This window comes from Haliaeetus leucocephalus, unplaced genomic scaffold, assembly GCF_000737465.1.
Source record: "Haliaeetus leucocephalus isolate CR32 unplaced genomic scaffold, Haliaeetus_leucocephalus-4.0 Scaffold495, whole genome shotgun sequence".
NCBI classification, from domain to species: Eukaryota; Metazoa; Chordata; class Aves; order Accipitriformes; family Accipitridae; genus Haliaeetus; species Haliaeetus leucocephalus.
The window spans coordinates 5141359-5158706 of record NW_010972931.1 but is presented as its reverse complement, the minus strand read 5'-3'; the positions used below and the strand labels follow the sequence as shown (position 1 = coordinate 5158706).

General features: G+C 38.6%; 1 protein-coding gene across 1 annotated transcript in view; it reads left to right on the top strand.

Moving 5' to 3' along the window:
- The window catches only part of MRPS9 (mitochondrial ribosomal protein S9), a 59234-nt gene extending 50565 nt beyond the window's left edge, over positions 1 to 8669 (top strand). The window contains exons 8-12 of the mRNA XM_010575803.1: positions 1162 to 1237; positions 4023 to 4191; positions 5973 to 6081; positions 6914 to 7083; positions 8466 to 8669. Of these exons, the coding sequence (XP_010574105.1) occupies positions 1162 to 1237; positions 4023 to 4191; positions 5973 to 6081; positions 6914 to 7083; positions 8466 to 8557 (616 nt within the window). The 3' untranslated portion in view covers positions 8558 to 8669. The remainder of the gene's footprint in view (positions 1 to 1161; positions 1238 to 4022; positions 4192 to 5972; positions 6082 to 6913; positions 7084 to 8465) is intronic.
- The last annotated feature ends 8679 nt before the right edge of the window (positions 8670 to 17348 follow it).

Here is a 17348-nt window from a genome sequence, read left to right as displayed (position 1 = left end):
GTTTTTTTTGGGGGGCGGCCCCCCCCCCCCCCCCCCCCGAAAATAATCTGTTGTGGATGTATGCTGTAATATTAACTGTAGAGTTAGAACCTGATCTTAAACTACTTTAAGTTTATAGCTTTTCACATGTAAAAAATGTCATTGACTTCACTGGCAGTAGCAATATGTAAATGCAATTATATACTTGAGTCTGTCAGGATTGGAAACTTATTTTAAAATTATTGTGAAAACCAGCATTGTTTCTAAATAAATGTTTCTTATGCCCTGACTCAGAAAAGCATTAAAATACATACTTAAGAAGAAGTATTACTTAAAATCACCTACAGAAGGAGTGCTTTTCTAAATCACAGCTTCCTTAATGCTGCTGAAAACATTCATTAATATTGTTTCTAAATAACCTGAAGAGGTAAGAAGCTAGTTACAGCTTTGACTTAAATTTACCTGGTAATGTTGGCATGTATGTTTATGGTGGCATTCTGTTTAGTTGGTCACATCATGCATATTTCACAAAGCTTTATTTCAAACATTGGGGGTTTTTTGTGTTAGCATTTCCGTATGAGGCTGTTTTCTTAGAAATTTCTGCTTTTGCTATCACCACTGCAGTTTCTGTGCTGAGCAGGTAAAGATTACACAGTGGATAGAATACAGTGTGTCATTGCTGCATTAGTACTTTGACTATGCTTACTGCTAGTGGAGTTTTTTGCATTGATCAGAAAAGTAAAGACCAGAGGTAAAATTCTGTTACTTTAGAATTTGATTTTAACATTTGATTTTTTTTTTTTTTTTCCTTTTGCTGCTTGTAAACCAAATTTTCCCTAGCAGCAGGTTTTTAAAACTAAGTCCTAAGTTGTGGGGAAGATCACTTACTATTACAATATTACTCTAGCTCAATCTCGGACTTCAATAATATGAATAATGTGTAACTGATACTCATAATTTTCATGTGGTTAACTCAGTACATGAAGTTACCATCCCTTTCAAAAGACAGATCTTTTAAAATCAATGTAGGCATTCTCATGTTTACTATAGGAATGTGATTTGTATTCATTTGTAATGGAAAATGTATTTCTGAACGAAGACTGACTGTATGTGTGGTCCTTTGTGATGTAACTCTAATTGCATGGTTAATTAAAGGGAGAATATATGTGATATTTTAAACAGAAACCTGGCTGGCAGCAGATGGCTGACTAAGATTGAATTGGAAGAAATGTTGTTAGAAAAACTGTCAGATGATGATGTAAGTAATTAATCTCTCTAATCTTAAGGAGGGTTGTATCTTAAAAATACGGATTCTGGGTATATTTTTGGATACTGAAAAGGTACTATGTAGAAGCAGGTGCTCTTCAAAAGAATTTTCTTCCTTCTCATGAAGTCTGTATATGCTCACAGCACTGTCACATTCATGTTTTGAAAAGTGACCTGTGTCGCTTTTTTTTATCTAGCACAGTACAGAACTATTAAGGGTTTTCCATTCTTACCAACATAGTTTAGTTTTTCTCCTGGTAACGTTTTGAGGCCTAGAGCCCTTGTTCCTTGTTGTCTAATTATGTAGTCAGGAATGGAGTATAGTAACTCTTTATAATAGAAATAAACAGTCATTTATTCTAGTTACAGGTGGAAACCAGACAGGGCTAGAACCTCTGTTGCTTATTGTAGAGAAGGGGTAAATGTTCAACACGTGAAACACGATGGATTTGTGTAATGGTAAGCCTGCACAGGGTTTCTGATTATTTAATTTTAAGAAGGGCATGATAATGATAGAAAAATCACAGAGAAGGCTGATCAGAAATGAGGAGTCCTTTTTCTTAGTGATTGGTTACAGAATCAATTATCAGAAACAAGATACAAAGCTACGTAGATCTGTGGTCTGATAGAGATATCTCTTGTTATATTCTTCTTGATATCACAGTATGGTGGGAGAGAGGAGGGTTTTGCAGTTTGCCCAGCATCTGAAAACTGTATCCCTGTCTAGATTTGGAGTCCTTCTTTACATGTATTTCTGGGAATAAGACTTCTCATTCTGATAGCTGTATGCTTTTTTCTCACTCAGAGCTTTTTTTTTCTACAGTCCCCTAAATAACATTAGATTTTGTAACAGCAGGTTCAGTCTATGTGGCCAGCTTCACTTTTCTTTTGGAAGTTTAAGCTTGAATATGATAGTACCAGAGAATATAACACTGTTTGTCTGAGCATCCCAAGTATTTTCTCACCTAGAAACCATGTTCTTCAATCTCTTCTGTCCTGTGGACAACATCATTGCAAAAATAGCACAGCAGCAGCAAACATGCCCTTTGCTCACTTGTCATCCAGAACAGTAACATGGGATGGCTTCCTTGTCTATGGGTGATGTGAAAAGGTCTCGAGCAGATTGTGGTCCGTAAGCATAAGTTGGAAATTGCTGTTGTGAATTCTCTATCCTGGTATACCCAAGAGACTTCCTCTATCTTGCTCGCAATAGAAGCAGTTACCACTGAGCAGGACCTCAGTGTTTTCAGTAGCTCCTGCATTTGGAGTGGCTGTTTTTCCTCTCAGGATGCCAGGAACTGGTCTAGTTGTACAACCAAACAGTTTGATGTTCTTCACTGCTTGGTTTTTGTACACTCTACGTGTGTAAAAGTAGACTACAATAAACTAAAAAAAAAAAACCAAAACCAAAAAAACACCACAACAAAAAAACCCCAACAAAACAAACCAAAAAAAAACCAACCCCCTCCCAAAACCCGAACCCTTTTACGTACTGGCCTCTCACATGTAAAACCACAAAGCGTCAGCCTATAGGAACAAACATTGTTTAAATGTGTTTGAGATGTCTCAGTATGAGCTACCTGTCTTAACTGCTCAAATTCTTACATTTTGCCATTGCAACAAAATTTTCTGTGGTGTTTGCATTATTAAACAAAATGAGAGCTACTGATATTTTTTTCCTTTGCACTCTGCAAGTGAAAACTGTTGGAAGCTTTCTTCATCTATAGCCTCTATAATTTTAAAATTTTTGTATTGTTATATTTCTGCTCTTCAAAGGCTTAGCCACATGTCTGTGTCGTATTGTTAGACAGAAGTGGCTTTCTAAGTGTTGTCAGAATTCCAGGGGCTATTGCTAGGTTACAAGAAAAGTATTGATTTTATGCTGAAGACTCTGGTAACAGGGGGAAGAAAAAACATTTTTAATAACAGCTTGTAAGTAAAGAAAACTTCAAAAATAAGGTTATGATATCTGTGTGAAAACTCCATTTTAGATGATAGCATACCTTTACATCTAGTGACCAGCTGTCTAGTGCTCCTGCCAGTAATACTTCATAACAGGACATCCCAGCTTTTAGCACAAATGGGTTAACACAGAGGTGTTTTACTCTTTAATCACATGTTGAAGAACTTTGGAGGGGGGTGTAAGGGGGAAGGAGAACCACACAGTAGCAAAGGATAATTTATTTCAAGAGGTTGCCCTTTAAGTCAAGTATCTCTTGAATTTTTAAATAGCTTGATTGTTCGGTTTTAAAGGAAATCATAAACATTAAAGTAACTCAGCTTGAACAGCCAAAGATAGGTAGATAGGTATTTCCTGTATATATTATGAAACATAATCATTTAAGAGGTTCAGTTTAGTGAAATAAAATTATTTCCAAGTCAATGAACATGCTGACTTACTGAAAATGAGGTGAAAACCTTTTTTCCTTTTGCCATTTTAATAAAACAATAATAAAAGAATGAAGACCCCCCTCAATGTTTTCTTTTAAAAAGTGAGATGAACTTCATTCTAATACAATAATCTTGTATTACAAAGGACTTGGTTATGCTTTGAATTAAAGTTTCATTGTTGCCTGAAGAAAGGACTAGGTATCTTTAGTCACACAGAAAATGATGCATCTGCATGCTGTTCTTAAATCAGCATGTAGGTGCAAAAGTGTCATCTTGTCAGAAATCATCGATAAAAGTGAAGTAGGAAAGATCAATTATATAAAAATAGAAAGTTTTAGCAAATGCAATTACACTTGCATCCTTTAATGAAGTCTTGTTGTCTACAGTATTCAAGATTTATTCAACTCTTAGAAAAATTGATGGCGTTGACATGTGTTGACATGGAGGAGGAGCATATACAAAAGTTTTCCAAAGAAGTTCCTGTGCAGTTAAAAAAGGTAGTTATTGAGCCCTTGAAGTATGATGAGCGAGGAGTGGCCTTCAGCACTGGTGAAGGTAATAATTTCAAGTTGGTTGGTACTGATGCAGAATTTTTTCCTCTTCATACGACTTTCTTTATAGTATGTACAGCACTGCTGCATGTGTCACTACTTAATTTTACATTTTTATGTGTATATTGCATGTATAATTGTTAATTATGTTATGGCATACTAAGTTATGACATGGCCTGGTAACAAAGTGCCAGAGTCTATCAACTGTTAGTTTTTATCTGTATTTCTGTACAGTAGTACCTCTGTAGAGAGGACCCTGTTGTGCTACATATTGTAGGATACAAAAGGACTTTCACTGCTGGCAAGAGCTGATTGTTGAACATACAGGGCGAGGGACTGGGGGAGCACAAACACAGAGAATTGCATGGATGTAACAGTGTCGTTGCTTAGTATAGAAGTGGCCTGCTTACACCACTGAGTAACCTTTATCGTTACTTTTGTGGGCTGTCCAGCAAAGGAGAATTTTAAGATGCAAAGACTAAATTGCAAGGCATCTGGATATTTACAAACAGCCTAGGAAAATGCAAAGAGGGAATTCCTAAATTTTTTTAAACAAGTGGATGAACCGCAGCTGGCGTTATGGGACAGAGATGGGAATAGGTCATTGGTACCGAGACAGAGGGGATGTTAGAGAAGAGCCATGAAGGTCTCTATCTTCTAAATACAGACTGCTTACATTTTCAGTGGAGGGACACATAGTGGAAGAATGGTATATGATATAAGTGATTGCCTAGAAAAAGTAATGTAGCAACAACATGTATAGGAAAGTCTGACTTTCTGGACAAAGCATATGCACTCGCACACACTTTATATCTATGCTGTACATTTAAGAGGAATCTTAGTCAGAGATGACGTGTATTCTTAAGCGACAGGCAGCAGATGATAATAAGAACGAAGGTCGCAGAGAATTTGAGGGGTAAAATGGCTAGAGAGTTCTGTTTTAGCTGGGCTGGCTTCAAGATGATGTGACAACAAGGAGATGGGAGAGCTCCAAACTGGGATTTAATTCACACTGGTTTTCAGTAGTGTCTTCAGAACAGTAGTTACTGAAGTTTGATAAACATGCAACCCATGTTATTTAATAAAAGCTATCAGATTTTTAAGTTCAAGAACAGTCTGGTTTGTGTCCCATCACCCCCCTAAATTAAGAAAAATGTCTGATTTGTTTCATAATTCCTTTATCAGAATGATTGCTTCCTTTGTGCTATAGAAGATTGGTCTGAGGCTTTAGCACAGAGTGTTTGTCATGGTTTAACTTGAAGTTAATGCACAGAAAGAGAACCGACTGTAAGTAGTAATTTCTGAGGAAACCATACTAAATGATGCATAGGCATTGCTTATACCAGTATAGTTAAAGCGTTAACCTTTTCCATGTGAATATTCTTAAACTTCTGTACCTTTGTACGATTTTTATAAAGTATTTTAATATTACTAGAAATTTTGCTTATAGTAAATGGTAAGTGTTCAACAAACTGGTTTTTTATATACTTTGACATTGCTGGGTCAAGAAAGTGTCCTGATCTACTGAAGTTATGGGAGCTAGAGAGTTACCTCTCCCTCCTCCCAACACCCCCCCACCTTAATAGACATTGATTAAAATATATTGAAAGCTAGTTGTTCATTGTTTGTATTTATTTCCTTCTCCTAATTTTTTTTTGTTACCTCAGCCTCCAGAAAAAACAGCTAGTGCTGTATGAAAGTGTTGAGATTTGCTTAACTTCTTGGGCACTTGAAGTTCTGTAGAATATTGAAGCCTCATAACAGATTGGTTTTAATTCCTTTAAGGTACAAGAAAAACTGCAAAAGCTACTGTAGTAGTTTATGACAATGGGACTGGAAAAATTACAGTGAATGGAATAGACATTTTACATTACTTCCCAGTGCTGCAGGACAGGTGAGAGCACTATGAAATGCTGTATTCTTACTGTACTTAAACTATTCCAGCAAAAGTCATGACATGCAATTATATTTTGGTGCTGTGTTCCACAGAGTTGATGCTATGTTATTGCTTCTGTATAACTATATCTGTCTTATGAAAATTGGTCTTGCTTTTCCTCCTAGTTTTCAGGAGTCAGTAGTATAAGAACTGATAGGTAAGCCTTGCTCTGTGTTTCTTGTCTCCCTTTCTGAAGGGATGCAAAAACTAAGACTACAGACTATTTAGTTTGAATTTTGGTCCCCTTGGAAAGGGCTTGCAGTTTATTTTAAAAATAAACAAACAGTGTCTTTAAGTGTGTCCTGAGAGATTTGCAAATTGTATGCATGTATAATTACTCTGGCATACAGTAACATAGTGGAAGCAAACAAGGTGAGATGCTTCATGTAAAGCTTCAGATTTTGGGGGATGTGCACAGTCTGATATAGAGAAGACTTCTCATAAGGCTGACATAAGGTTTCTATCCCTTACGTGATTTTTATTTTGTATTGTGATTTCTTCTGAGCTCAAGAATAGAGTTGATGGATCTTGGCATCTATAGATAATTAGTGAAACAAAAGTTAATTGTAAAACCGAACTTAAAATACTTACCACTGGCAGTTTGAATATGCTCCTAGCTGCTAATTTCCCATTGATTTAGTTGTTACCAGTAGGAAATCAGCAATGAATGCCTTTCTGGATCTCTGCCTGAAGTTAACTATGTTTTTGTATATACTATGATAAGAAATGTACATAGCATGTAACTTTATCTACATGTATCTAATTTTTATTATTATGATTATTTTTTTAGAGAACAGTTGTTGTTCCCCTTCCAGTTTCTTGACAGAGTTGGAAAACATGATATGGTTTGCACAGTCTCTGGTGGAGGAAGATCCGCACAGGCTGGAGCAATACGTTTAGCCTCTGCAAAAGCCTTAAGGAGTTTCGTGACAGAAAAGGAGGTGGAATTCATGAGGCAAGGTAGGAATTGAAATTATTTCAATGTTTCTTGATGTGTTTCTGGTAATTAACGGAATTAATACAAGGATAATTTAAGGATCAGATAGCGCAAATTTGAGTAAATAATCCCAGTGAAACCTTGTATATTGTATGAAAGGGATCTGCATTTATTTGTAAACTGTTTTCACTTGTTTCCTAGCATCCTTTTTGTACATTTTGGATGACTTCTTGAGCATTTTTCCATCTGTTCATGACCTCTCTTAGGTCTATTAATCAGCTTATATTGCTTCAAGATAGAATCACAAAACATGAATGTGTATTCATCAACAAATAAATCTGGATCAGGCATTATTGAGCTGTAAGATACTGATTGTATTTCATTTTACTTGGTTAGTTGCAGCTTGTTCATGTTTAAAAAAGTTTTATTCTCGAACATAAACACTAGAGGTTTAGCTTTCAAGGGATGGTAATGACGATAAACATTACTATGTACAGCTAGCCAGACTGAAGGAGCTTCTTTCCTCTCTTGCTTTATTTAGAGTTTACAAGTTACCTAGGATAAGATAGAACTCATTTGGATAACTGCAATATTTGATGCTTCTCAGTGATTAAATGCCATATTGTTTCAGCAAATACAGAATTATGAACAGTGAGCTTTTAACTATGCCCTTCCTGGACTAGTAGGGAGAATACCTGTGTGTATTACTGGCAGAACAGCTATGATTTTTTTTTTCACTCTATTGCCATCCACGGAAGTAAAGCTATCTTCATGCTATTATCTTTGCAACAAGTTTCTTTGATTATAGCTTTCAGTACTGACAAGTATGACTTGCTAGGAATACCCGTGTAAACTGACATTGTAACGAGTTGGGTATCTGTAATGAGATCAGCATAATTCTGAACATGTTTTGGACATTGCCAAATATACTTTGGAAACACTAAGCTTACTTTAAAGCAGTGGTCTCCAAAGTGGGGTGTTGTGCAAGATGATCCATTGGGGTGCAGGAAGAAAATCTTAGAATTTCAGTAGTGTATATAATTTATAAATGAATAAATACACATATATTGGGGGTGCATGCTCAAAAATATTTTACTGATAGGAGTGCATGATCAAAAAAGTTTTGGAGACCACTGTTCTAAAGGCTTAAGCAATATGGATATAAAACAATGTGGGATTATTTTAATGGTTTAGAAAGGAAAATGTGAAGAAGGTTCAGTTATTAAAGAAAAGTTCTGATGAAATTCCTTTCAGTATGTTTTATACTGAACCCTTACCCTTCTAGATGTTACAATTCATATGCAAAATTTTTGGGCGCCTTTAAACCCCCCCCCCCCCCCATGTACTATATCTGTAATATTAACTAATAACAGCAAATAAATGGGTGCTTTTCTGTGTTTTGTAGCTGGACTATTAACAGTCGACCCACGTGTGAAGGAACGTAAAAAGCCTGGTCAAGAGGGAGCCAGACGGAAATTCACCTGGAAAAAGCGCTAAGTCTGAGTATTTAAAGAACGACAGAATGCTACCAGAATTTCAAACCATGCTGATTTATGATTTAAAACTGTTATATAAATATATTTAGTAATAAAGACTTTTTCCATTATAACTACTATGTTTTCTCTGTTTAAAGAAAGTTGTTTGTTGCTTTTTAAATTTATTTAAAATTGTGGTGTGATTTGCCAAAATGCTAAATCTAAAATAGTAACTTGAGTGCCAGTTTTGCATCTTGGCTCCACTGAAGTCAGTAACGATTTATGAAACTGTTGGTGGATTATAACTTCCAAAAATCGGTCTATTCGTTTAGTGACTTAACTATCTAAATTCTGGAATTTGGCAGCTCCTAACCAGGTATTTGGACAACTTTGGCATGCCTCCCTTTCTGCCTCACAGGTATCTGATGATGAGCGACAACTTCCCACCTAAGCTATGGTGGAGTTAAACTAGTGAGAATGTTACTGACAGTTGAGGGGATGTTGAGAGAGGAACAGTCACAGAGGATAACCTTTGCCTGTAGAATCAGTTGTCTCCAGGATGCCTCCCTAGGTTAAGGAGGGAGTGATTCAGAGCAAGTACCTAAATTTAGATGCTCTGAATCACCCTCTGGAGGAGTCAGGTTTTCTTCTCTTCCCCCAAATGCAGAAAGAGCTGGAGGGATTAGGCTGAAGTTAATCTTTTTAGAATACTCTTCTCCACCCCTTAAATCTCAAGGGGCCTGCTCAAGGAGGTGTGTTCCGAATATGGCTGATGCACAAAGATAGCATTGGACTCTTTGCCAAATACAGTCATAACTTTTCTTTTTTAAAATCAGAAGCAGGAGGTGATGACAGTGCTGCCCACCTCCTGTCTATAATTATAGCCTTCCGAAATAGATTAGTGGTTACAGCACTCACCTAAAAGTGCAAGGTTTTGGTTTATTGCCAACTTCCTTCCTGGGACAGAGGTCAAATACATAGAGCTTCCAAGGAAGAGCATATCCTTCATCTTTCCTGTGGGAACTGGGCTACAGCAAAAAAGAGTATAAGGTTCATCTCACCAGGAGAAAGCAGAAAAAAAATTTTTCAACTCAGTAGCTTTAACAACAGGGCACCTTCCAACTTTCTTTTAATTTAGAAGACTTCAGTACTTGGATCTTTCTCCCCAGTCAGATTTTCTAAGCACTAGAGTATGTGTCCTGCTTCTTACTTGCTGTAGGTTATACCAAAAATATTACACGTCGGAGGTAACAAAAGGTGCTAGCGGGTCACTGCAGGTGATAAACAACTATGAGTGATCTATATGGGTTGTCATTTTCCCGAGCACCATTCAAGAGGGGGCAGCAAGTAAATAGACCTCTTGAACTGAGTAAAACGGAGAAGGTCAGAAACTGGGTATGCATCCTTGACTGATGTGTTTCTGATTCCTTATTCCCCAAAGCCACTCTGTGCTTCTTTTAACTCTCGTTTCATGAGAATACTCAGTAAACTTGGGCAAGATTTCATATTGCTTAGGTAGTTAATCGAAATATGTGACTCTACAGCTACCTGAAGGGAGGTTGTAGTGAGGTGAGTGTTGGTCTCTTCTCCCAAGTAACAAATGATGGGACAAGAGGAGATGGCCTCAAGTTGCACCACTGGAGGTTTAGACTGGATATTAGGAAAAATTTCTTCACTGAAAGGGTTATCAAGCATTGGAACAGGCTGCCTGGGGAAGTGGTAGAGTCACCATCGCTGGAGGTATTTAAAACACACGTAGATGTGGTGCTTAGGGACATGGTTTAGTGGTGGACTTGGCAGTGTTGGGTTTATGGTTGGACTCGATCTTAAGGGGCTTTTTCAACCTAAATGATTCTATGATTCTATGACTTAAGTTGAATTCAACAGCTGAGGCAATTTGCCTGACTCTGAAAAACAAATGGGGGTTGCATGAGATGTTTTACACTAAGGCTTCATTAGCATTTCTGCTAATTTAACTCTGAATTGTTTTGTGTGTAGCAAAATAACTCTCATGTTTCAGTAAAAGCTGTGACTTGTAATAAAAGCATTCAGTAAATATCCATGCTGGGACAGGTACCTAAGGATTCTTCTGACATGCTTATGTAACAAAACATATATAAGCACATGGACTTAAATGAAGGTGTTAGCTGAAGAAGATGTAGGGGATTAAATAGTAGAATTTTTATCTGAAGACAAATGAAAATCGATCAGTTTGACCATATTAATTTTCCTACCTCATTATTAGGCAATAAAGCTATGAGTGCAACAGCATATCAGTACTTAAAACATATAAAGTCTTTTATCATGTTTTAAAGGATTTCTTAGCGGTTTACCTTCTAAAAAAAGCATGGACATGGCCTTTGGTGTTTAGACCCAGCAAAAATTTTAGGCAGGGCAAAGTTTTAGAATTTATCACAACTTTTTAGGGAAGTCCCTAGAAATAATAGTTAATGCTGTGCAACCAGGTCACTTGCTTCATAGCTACTTGTTCAGGCTTCCAACTAATTCTGAAACTGAGCCAAAAGAGAAGCATTTTGAAAAGAAAAACAGAATTGTATGTACTTTTTGCATTTCTCATTTGTACGAAGTTCCTCTCAATCATGTGCAATACACGTCAACATTTAGGAGTTAGGAGATGAAATAATTGTGTTAAGAAGGACTATTTCTGTAGTGTTAAAGGATTAAAAAGTGAGACTACCATTTTTTTCACTCATTTTTACAGATTCCTCAGAACTGAAGTATTTTATGGGAGAACCAAATAAGGAAATTTCATTGGGGTTGCTAATTTTGGTTTGTGGCAGCAGCACAGTAGTAGAATTGGTTTATCAGTTGGAATAATCTGGTTTAACTTCCCATTCCTCTCATTCCCTTGCATTCCCAAGGTTATTGAAAGAAGCAGTCCTGAACACCTGCCTACTAACTGTGTCCGAGCCAGGCTTCTCGGTTCTCAATTTTGAACCACTTGCAGTGTGGACCAACTTATCTTGTCCACAAGATTTCAGAAATGTGTCCTGCATGTGACAGGTGCTCATACTTTAAAATATTTTCTGAATGTGGGCAAAAAGACATAAGCCTTCTATGCTTTCTGGTCAAGGTATGTTGTGATTCATCCAGGCTCTTCCCGCCCCCCCCCTCCCCCCCCCCTTGATGTTTTGCTTTGAGTTAAGTTGCCAAAATTGTCTCTAAGACAAATGGAACATATCTGCGCCATTGATTTCTGGTAACTGTCAACATTTCACTAGTGTCTCAGTAGGTAAAGCTGTAAGGATATTTCTGTTTTGTATTAATGCTGCTATGTTACCACAAGATGGAGCAGTTTGCAATCTAATGAAACGAGCTATTTTCAGAAAGGTATGTAGATACTTGGGAGAGAAATGATGAATTTTCCTTATAAATAGTGATTTTATAACAACAGATTAATACAAAAATAAATGTCTTTGGTTTCAAAAGGGTAGATTCAGATTGTCTTTCCAGTTTTTTTTTTTCTCCTGACAAGAGAAACAGATTTTAATGAGAAATAATAAATGTCAGTTAATGCTAGTTTTGGGTGATCTAATTTCAATGTATAAGTAATACCTTCAAATTAATATTATAATGTTATGCTAAGAAATGCCACCTGATCTGTGGAGCTTGGAAATGGTCCAGTAACATTGTGCCAGTCATCACAAAGTTAAAATCACAGAATGGTTTGGGTTGGAATGGACCTTAAAGATAGAGTTTCAGCCCCCCTGCCATGGGCAGGGACACCTTCCACCAGACCAGGTTGCTCCAAGCCCCATCCAACCTGGCCTTGGAACACTGCCAGGGATGGGACATCCACAGCTTCTCTGGGCGAACTGTTCCAATGTCTCACCATCCTCATTGTAAAGAATTTATGCCTTATGTCCAACCTAAACCTACCCTTAGCAATCTCATACTAACCATATACATAACTAATAAATATAATTATTTAGATAAAATGCCTGAAATCAGTTTTGGCTAAGGGGTAGGGGATTTGTTACTGAAACTGCATCTCATCTGTACAATTATAGAAAATCCCTGTCCATACAGAAATTAATTTTCACAGTTTTGTGTGATATTTTATATAGATGAGAATTCATGGGCTGGAATTAGAAGCAAATGTATTTTTCATGCTCTGCTAGCCCCCAGTGGGTATTGGTTGTAGTAGCTTACTAAATGTCCTGCAAAACATGTGAACAGAAATTGCTGCCTGTGTACCTGCCCACATAAACATAGCAGTGTGGGAGAAGAACAAAACACACAAACGAACAGGCAGTAATGGTTTTAGACATCACATTGCGTAGAATCCACCCTCAACCACTATGTCAGCAATCACCTTCACTGTTAGTTTTCAGTATTAAATAACTGAATATTGAAGTCTTTCTGGTAGGCAATTCCAATCCCACCTGCCATTTGTCTCCTAGTTACCAGCCACGTCAGCAGGAATGGGTGCTCCTCTGCTCGGCTGAGAACTTGCTCATTTTGAAGGAAAAAAGCCTTGGGTGCTCCACAGAGGAGGTCTGTTATTTCAACACACTAGATCGTTAAGGTGTTCAAGATGTGTGCTGACCATTTCTTCATTATTTCAGTAAATACAGATGCTGAAAGTACTGACATAGCAATGTAACCAGAGTGGTGGGTGCTTGCCACAGGTCCTGAGCAGACCAGTACATCATGGAAGCAATTTCAGACTAACGCATGATTAGCAGGAGCTACATGATGATGCACTAACACTTTCTTCTGAAAGTGCCTATTTGCCTCCGAGCTCAATAAAAGCAAATTCTCCTTTGTTCCAGGACTGCTCCCCAATACCTTCCTGCTTGCCTGCTTACCCTTCCCCTTAGTAACTGCCGTTTCTCATAAGATGCGATGATGTCAAGATAAAGGTGGTACCAGGGCAGCCCTGCAGTGTTTGGGTTGGTGGTGCCTCTAAAACGTTGACCTGTACCTTACACCTTGAGCACTGGATCGTATATAGGCAGTGGGAGCTGTAATGCTTTTTAGCTGGTGGAGGTATGCACAGGATTTTTTTGTTTAAACTTGTGGTCATAGTATGTAACAGAGGTTTTAGAGGAAAATATTGTGCAAAGCAAGAGCTGTATAGATTATTTTTGTCAACAATAAAATGATAATAAAATGATAAGAATATTGTTATATGCTGCATAACAGAGGAAGAAGAGGTCATTGCTTTGTAAAGGACCTTGTGACTTAATCTTACATACTGCTTGTCACAGTTGGGCTGAGCACCACATACCCGTCCCTGCAAGTGTGAGTTTAGCCAGCAAAATCCCTCTGAGGGCTCCTACGTGGGAACACCAATGCCTGAGAAGGCTGACATGCATACTGAAAACACCGTGTGAGACACAACCTCTGCTTCGTTCAACTTCATTGCAAAAAGGAGAATGCAAGCACACGGTTACACAATATCCTCCCTGCTCAGCTCACCTATAAAATCATATAGGTTTATAGCAAAAAGCTGCATCGTCGGGATCTTCCGATGTTCTGCTGCGTGCCAACTTTCACGCTCAACCCGCGATGGACATCCCCACCTCGGTAAGCAGCTTTGGGGATAGCTGTGGAAACCCCACCAGCAACCGCTGCGGTGGTGGGTTGCAGTGCCAGACTTGGTGCTGGTGGGTTTGCTGTCGGTGTTTGCTGCAAGAGGGAAGTGAGACTCGGAAAGATCTCGCTGAGGCTGGCAAGTTCTGGTGGGGATGGACCCCAGCATTGCTAAAGCAAGGGCTGCCCCTTCTCACCATACAGATGTAATAGACATCTAGGATCTCTTATTTAGTGATGTTCACCCATGGATTATATCACCTGCAAGGTAGGAATTTGGTTTTCTCCTCACTCAGCTGCAGTTAAATTCCTAGGAATTAAAAACTTCTTCTTTTGTGAGACCTTGACATGAGTGCTGACATCTCTTGGATGTTTTTGAGCCAAAGCCACAGGGGTCCCTCCTGTATCTTTCACCTGAGACAGCTATTTCTTTGCTAGGAGAACTGATGAGACATACAGGTTTAACAGTCAGCTTCCCTCATAGAGTTTCTTTCCCTGTGAAAATTCACATTGAGACCTATTCTAAATCTGCCCCCGCCCCCAACATCACCTCTGAACTGGGTTTAATTTCAGAGGTTAAGCAAACAGGCAGATTATTTTCTCCTCTAAGTGCATGCTTCCAAGGCTGAAGGGCTCATTTGTACTCAAGTTGCAAAGAACACTTAATGATTTTATTTAACTATGGCAAAATGAGAAAGGAAAATGATATTTAGAAAATTTCATTAGAAAAACATTTGCTTCTTTGTTTCTATAACAGCAAGATTACTGGGTAATCTCTGCCTTAACTCATCGGGGATAGCTGATTGCATCAGGTATGCTGATGGAGCTGATATTGATGGGCTGAGCATGCAAAGCATACACATTACCCTGTGGAAGACTCATGCCTCAGACCAGGAACATGCAAAACGGCTGCCCCATAAGGATATCCCAAGGTACAAAACAAAAACTAGGCAGGAGGCGGAACAGCTCAGAGCAGCAGCAGAAAGTCAAGGGCAACTGAATTTGCTGGAGCACCAAGCCAACCCTCCCGGCTGCTGAAGCCTGGGCAGGTTCTAGGAAAGGAACGAGCCCAGGCAGTTAATTGCTGCTCAGCGTGGAAGCTGTGGCACCGACTGACGCAGCGACGGTGTCTAGCACTTCAACCATTTGGGCCGTCACCCTTTCATTCGTGAGGGATGGGGTCCCGGATCTCCCACCAACCCACCAGCCAGCGGGTGAGTAGGAGGCAGGCGGCTTTTTGCAGGGGCAGAGGATGTGCCTCTTCCCTCCTTCAGCGTGGCCGATTCGTATTCCGTCATTTGCCAAAAAAAAAGGGGGACACCGACTGTGTTTTGTAATCCACTGTGAGTTTGTTTTTACCTTAAGGAGCTTATAATTTACAAACATAACGCTTTAGTTCAGCATGAAGTTTGTCAGATGTTTAACATCAAAAGTCAAGGCTTCATCCACCGCCTGAGTTTGGCATAAATCTGATTGGTTTCTTTTGTAGAAAGCCAATTTAGGAATCAATTATATATTGTAATGGGCGTGAAAACAGCTCCTCTTTGGTCATTGTAGTAGATTACAGCTTGTAGTCTGACATCACTTAACTGCGTAGCAAATTGTCTGAAAATGAAAACTCCTATTAGGACACTTAAAAAATTTCTGTTTCAAAATGACTACTTAACAACCATTAAAGCATCTTTATAGAAATGTCACTACCCTCATTACATCTGTACCTTTGGTTAGATTCTTTCCCCCTTTCCAATTTTCCCCCAGCATCTTGCAGCTTGCCCATTATTTGGATGTATAATTAGAAATCCATTATTATGTTTTATGGAGATGTAAAGAGTAGGAAGAAAGCTGCGTAACTACTTTTTACATGCAGCATGCAAATTATCCACCTTGTGTATTTTGGCTCTGAATGTTCCGCAGATGTAGTTTCATTTCCCTTGGATCTCTGTTTACCCATTTTTATTGCTAGTCATCAAGTATAGCAGCAGAAAAATCAAAATAGGAGGGGGGAGGAACCTTCCCATAGAAGCAGCTTAGCATGCCCCCATCGCAGACTGGTATCGACGTTAATGTGCTTCACCTACGCAGTTCTGTGCGCGGCTGTTATTTATAATAGATGGTCACGGAAATGGTAGGGGTAATCAACATCGCATGAGAAAATGGTCACTGCCAAAGCTGAATAGTTGGGAAAGCACTTTGAAGGATATGATTTAAAAGGTTCTATTCAGATACCGTGTGTATTGAGAAAGGATTCAGGATGGGGTTTTGACTGTACCTCACAGCTGAGAACGAGCAAACGCTGTTTTCCTCAGCCTGACTCTTCCAGCTGACATTTGTTCTGGTCACGTCCTGCTGTGTGATGCCCTCAGGACCTGAGCCGAAGTCAGTGGAAATCTTACGGACTTCATGGGACACCTCTAAGAGGGGAGAGGTCTCAGTGCAATGGCCTTAAAGCAAAAATTACTTTAAACCGGCATTGGCCGTTGGGTCTGATACAAGTGTAGGAAAGTGGTTCCTGGAGAAAGTATAAAAGCACATAAACTTTCTTTTTTGGAGGGGTAGGAGGAGGGTGCCAGTGTCTGAGGAGCAGCTGGCTTCCCAGGGAAGAAGGAGCCTCCTGAACGGGGGTCTGGCAGAGCTGTGATATGGGAATTATGATTGTACGTAGCGCATGGTGGTGTTCTCTGGTTTAGTGGTTCAGTGTAACTTTCTGACTATTAAATTAAAAAAAAAAAAAAAGGGCAAAGTGCACCTAGTAGGTATACAATTTTTAAAAATTTTTTTTTCGTGAATGCTATTTTTTCTAATTCCTTTAGCCACTGACTGGACAAACCCAGATATAACATCTCTACAGTATGCAGATTTTTCCCCATTCTGAATTGCTGCTGGTTTTACTTAGCTTTTAAATTCATATAACTGGCAAAATACATTGCCCAAGAGTATCAGTCTCTTTTAGTCATGGTAAAAGTAAGGAACAGAATCAGGTCAACCAGATGTTGCCACTTAATAATAAAGTAGTATTTGATCAGTGTATTATATGCATATATATGCACACACACAAATGCATGCAGGTATTGTGCACATAGATTATATGTATTAGAACTAGGGAAGATAGTTTATTCTTTCTGATATAAAAAAGAAATTTATTTCTTGAGCTAATTTGAAAACTATGCCATAGTTATGACTTAGGGAAGTCATATAGCTATAAAGACTGGAGCAAGACTGGAGCAATTCAGAATAATGTTGCAATTAAGAAGTTC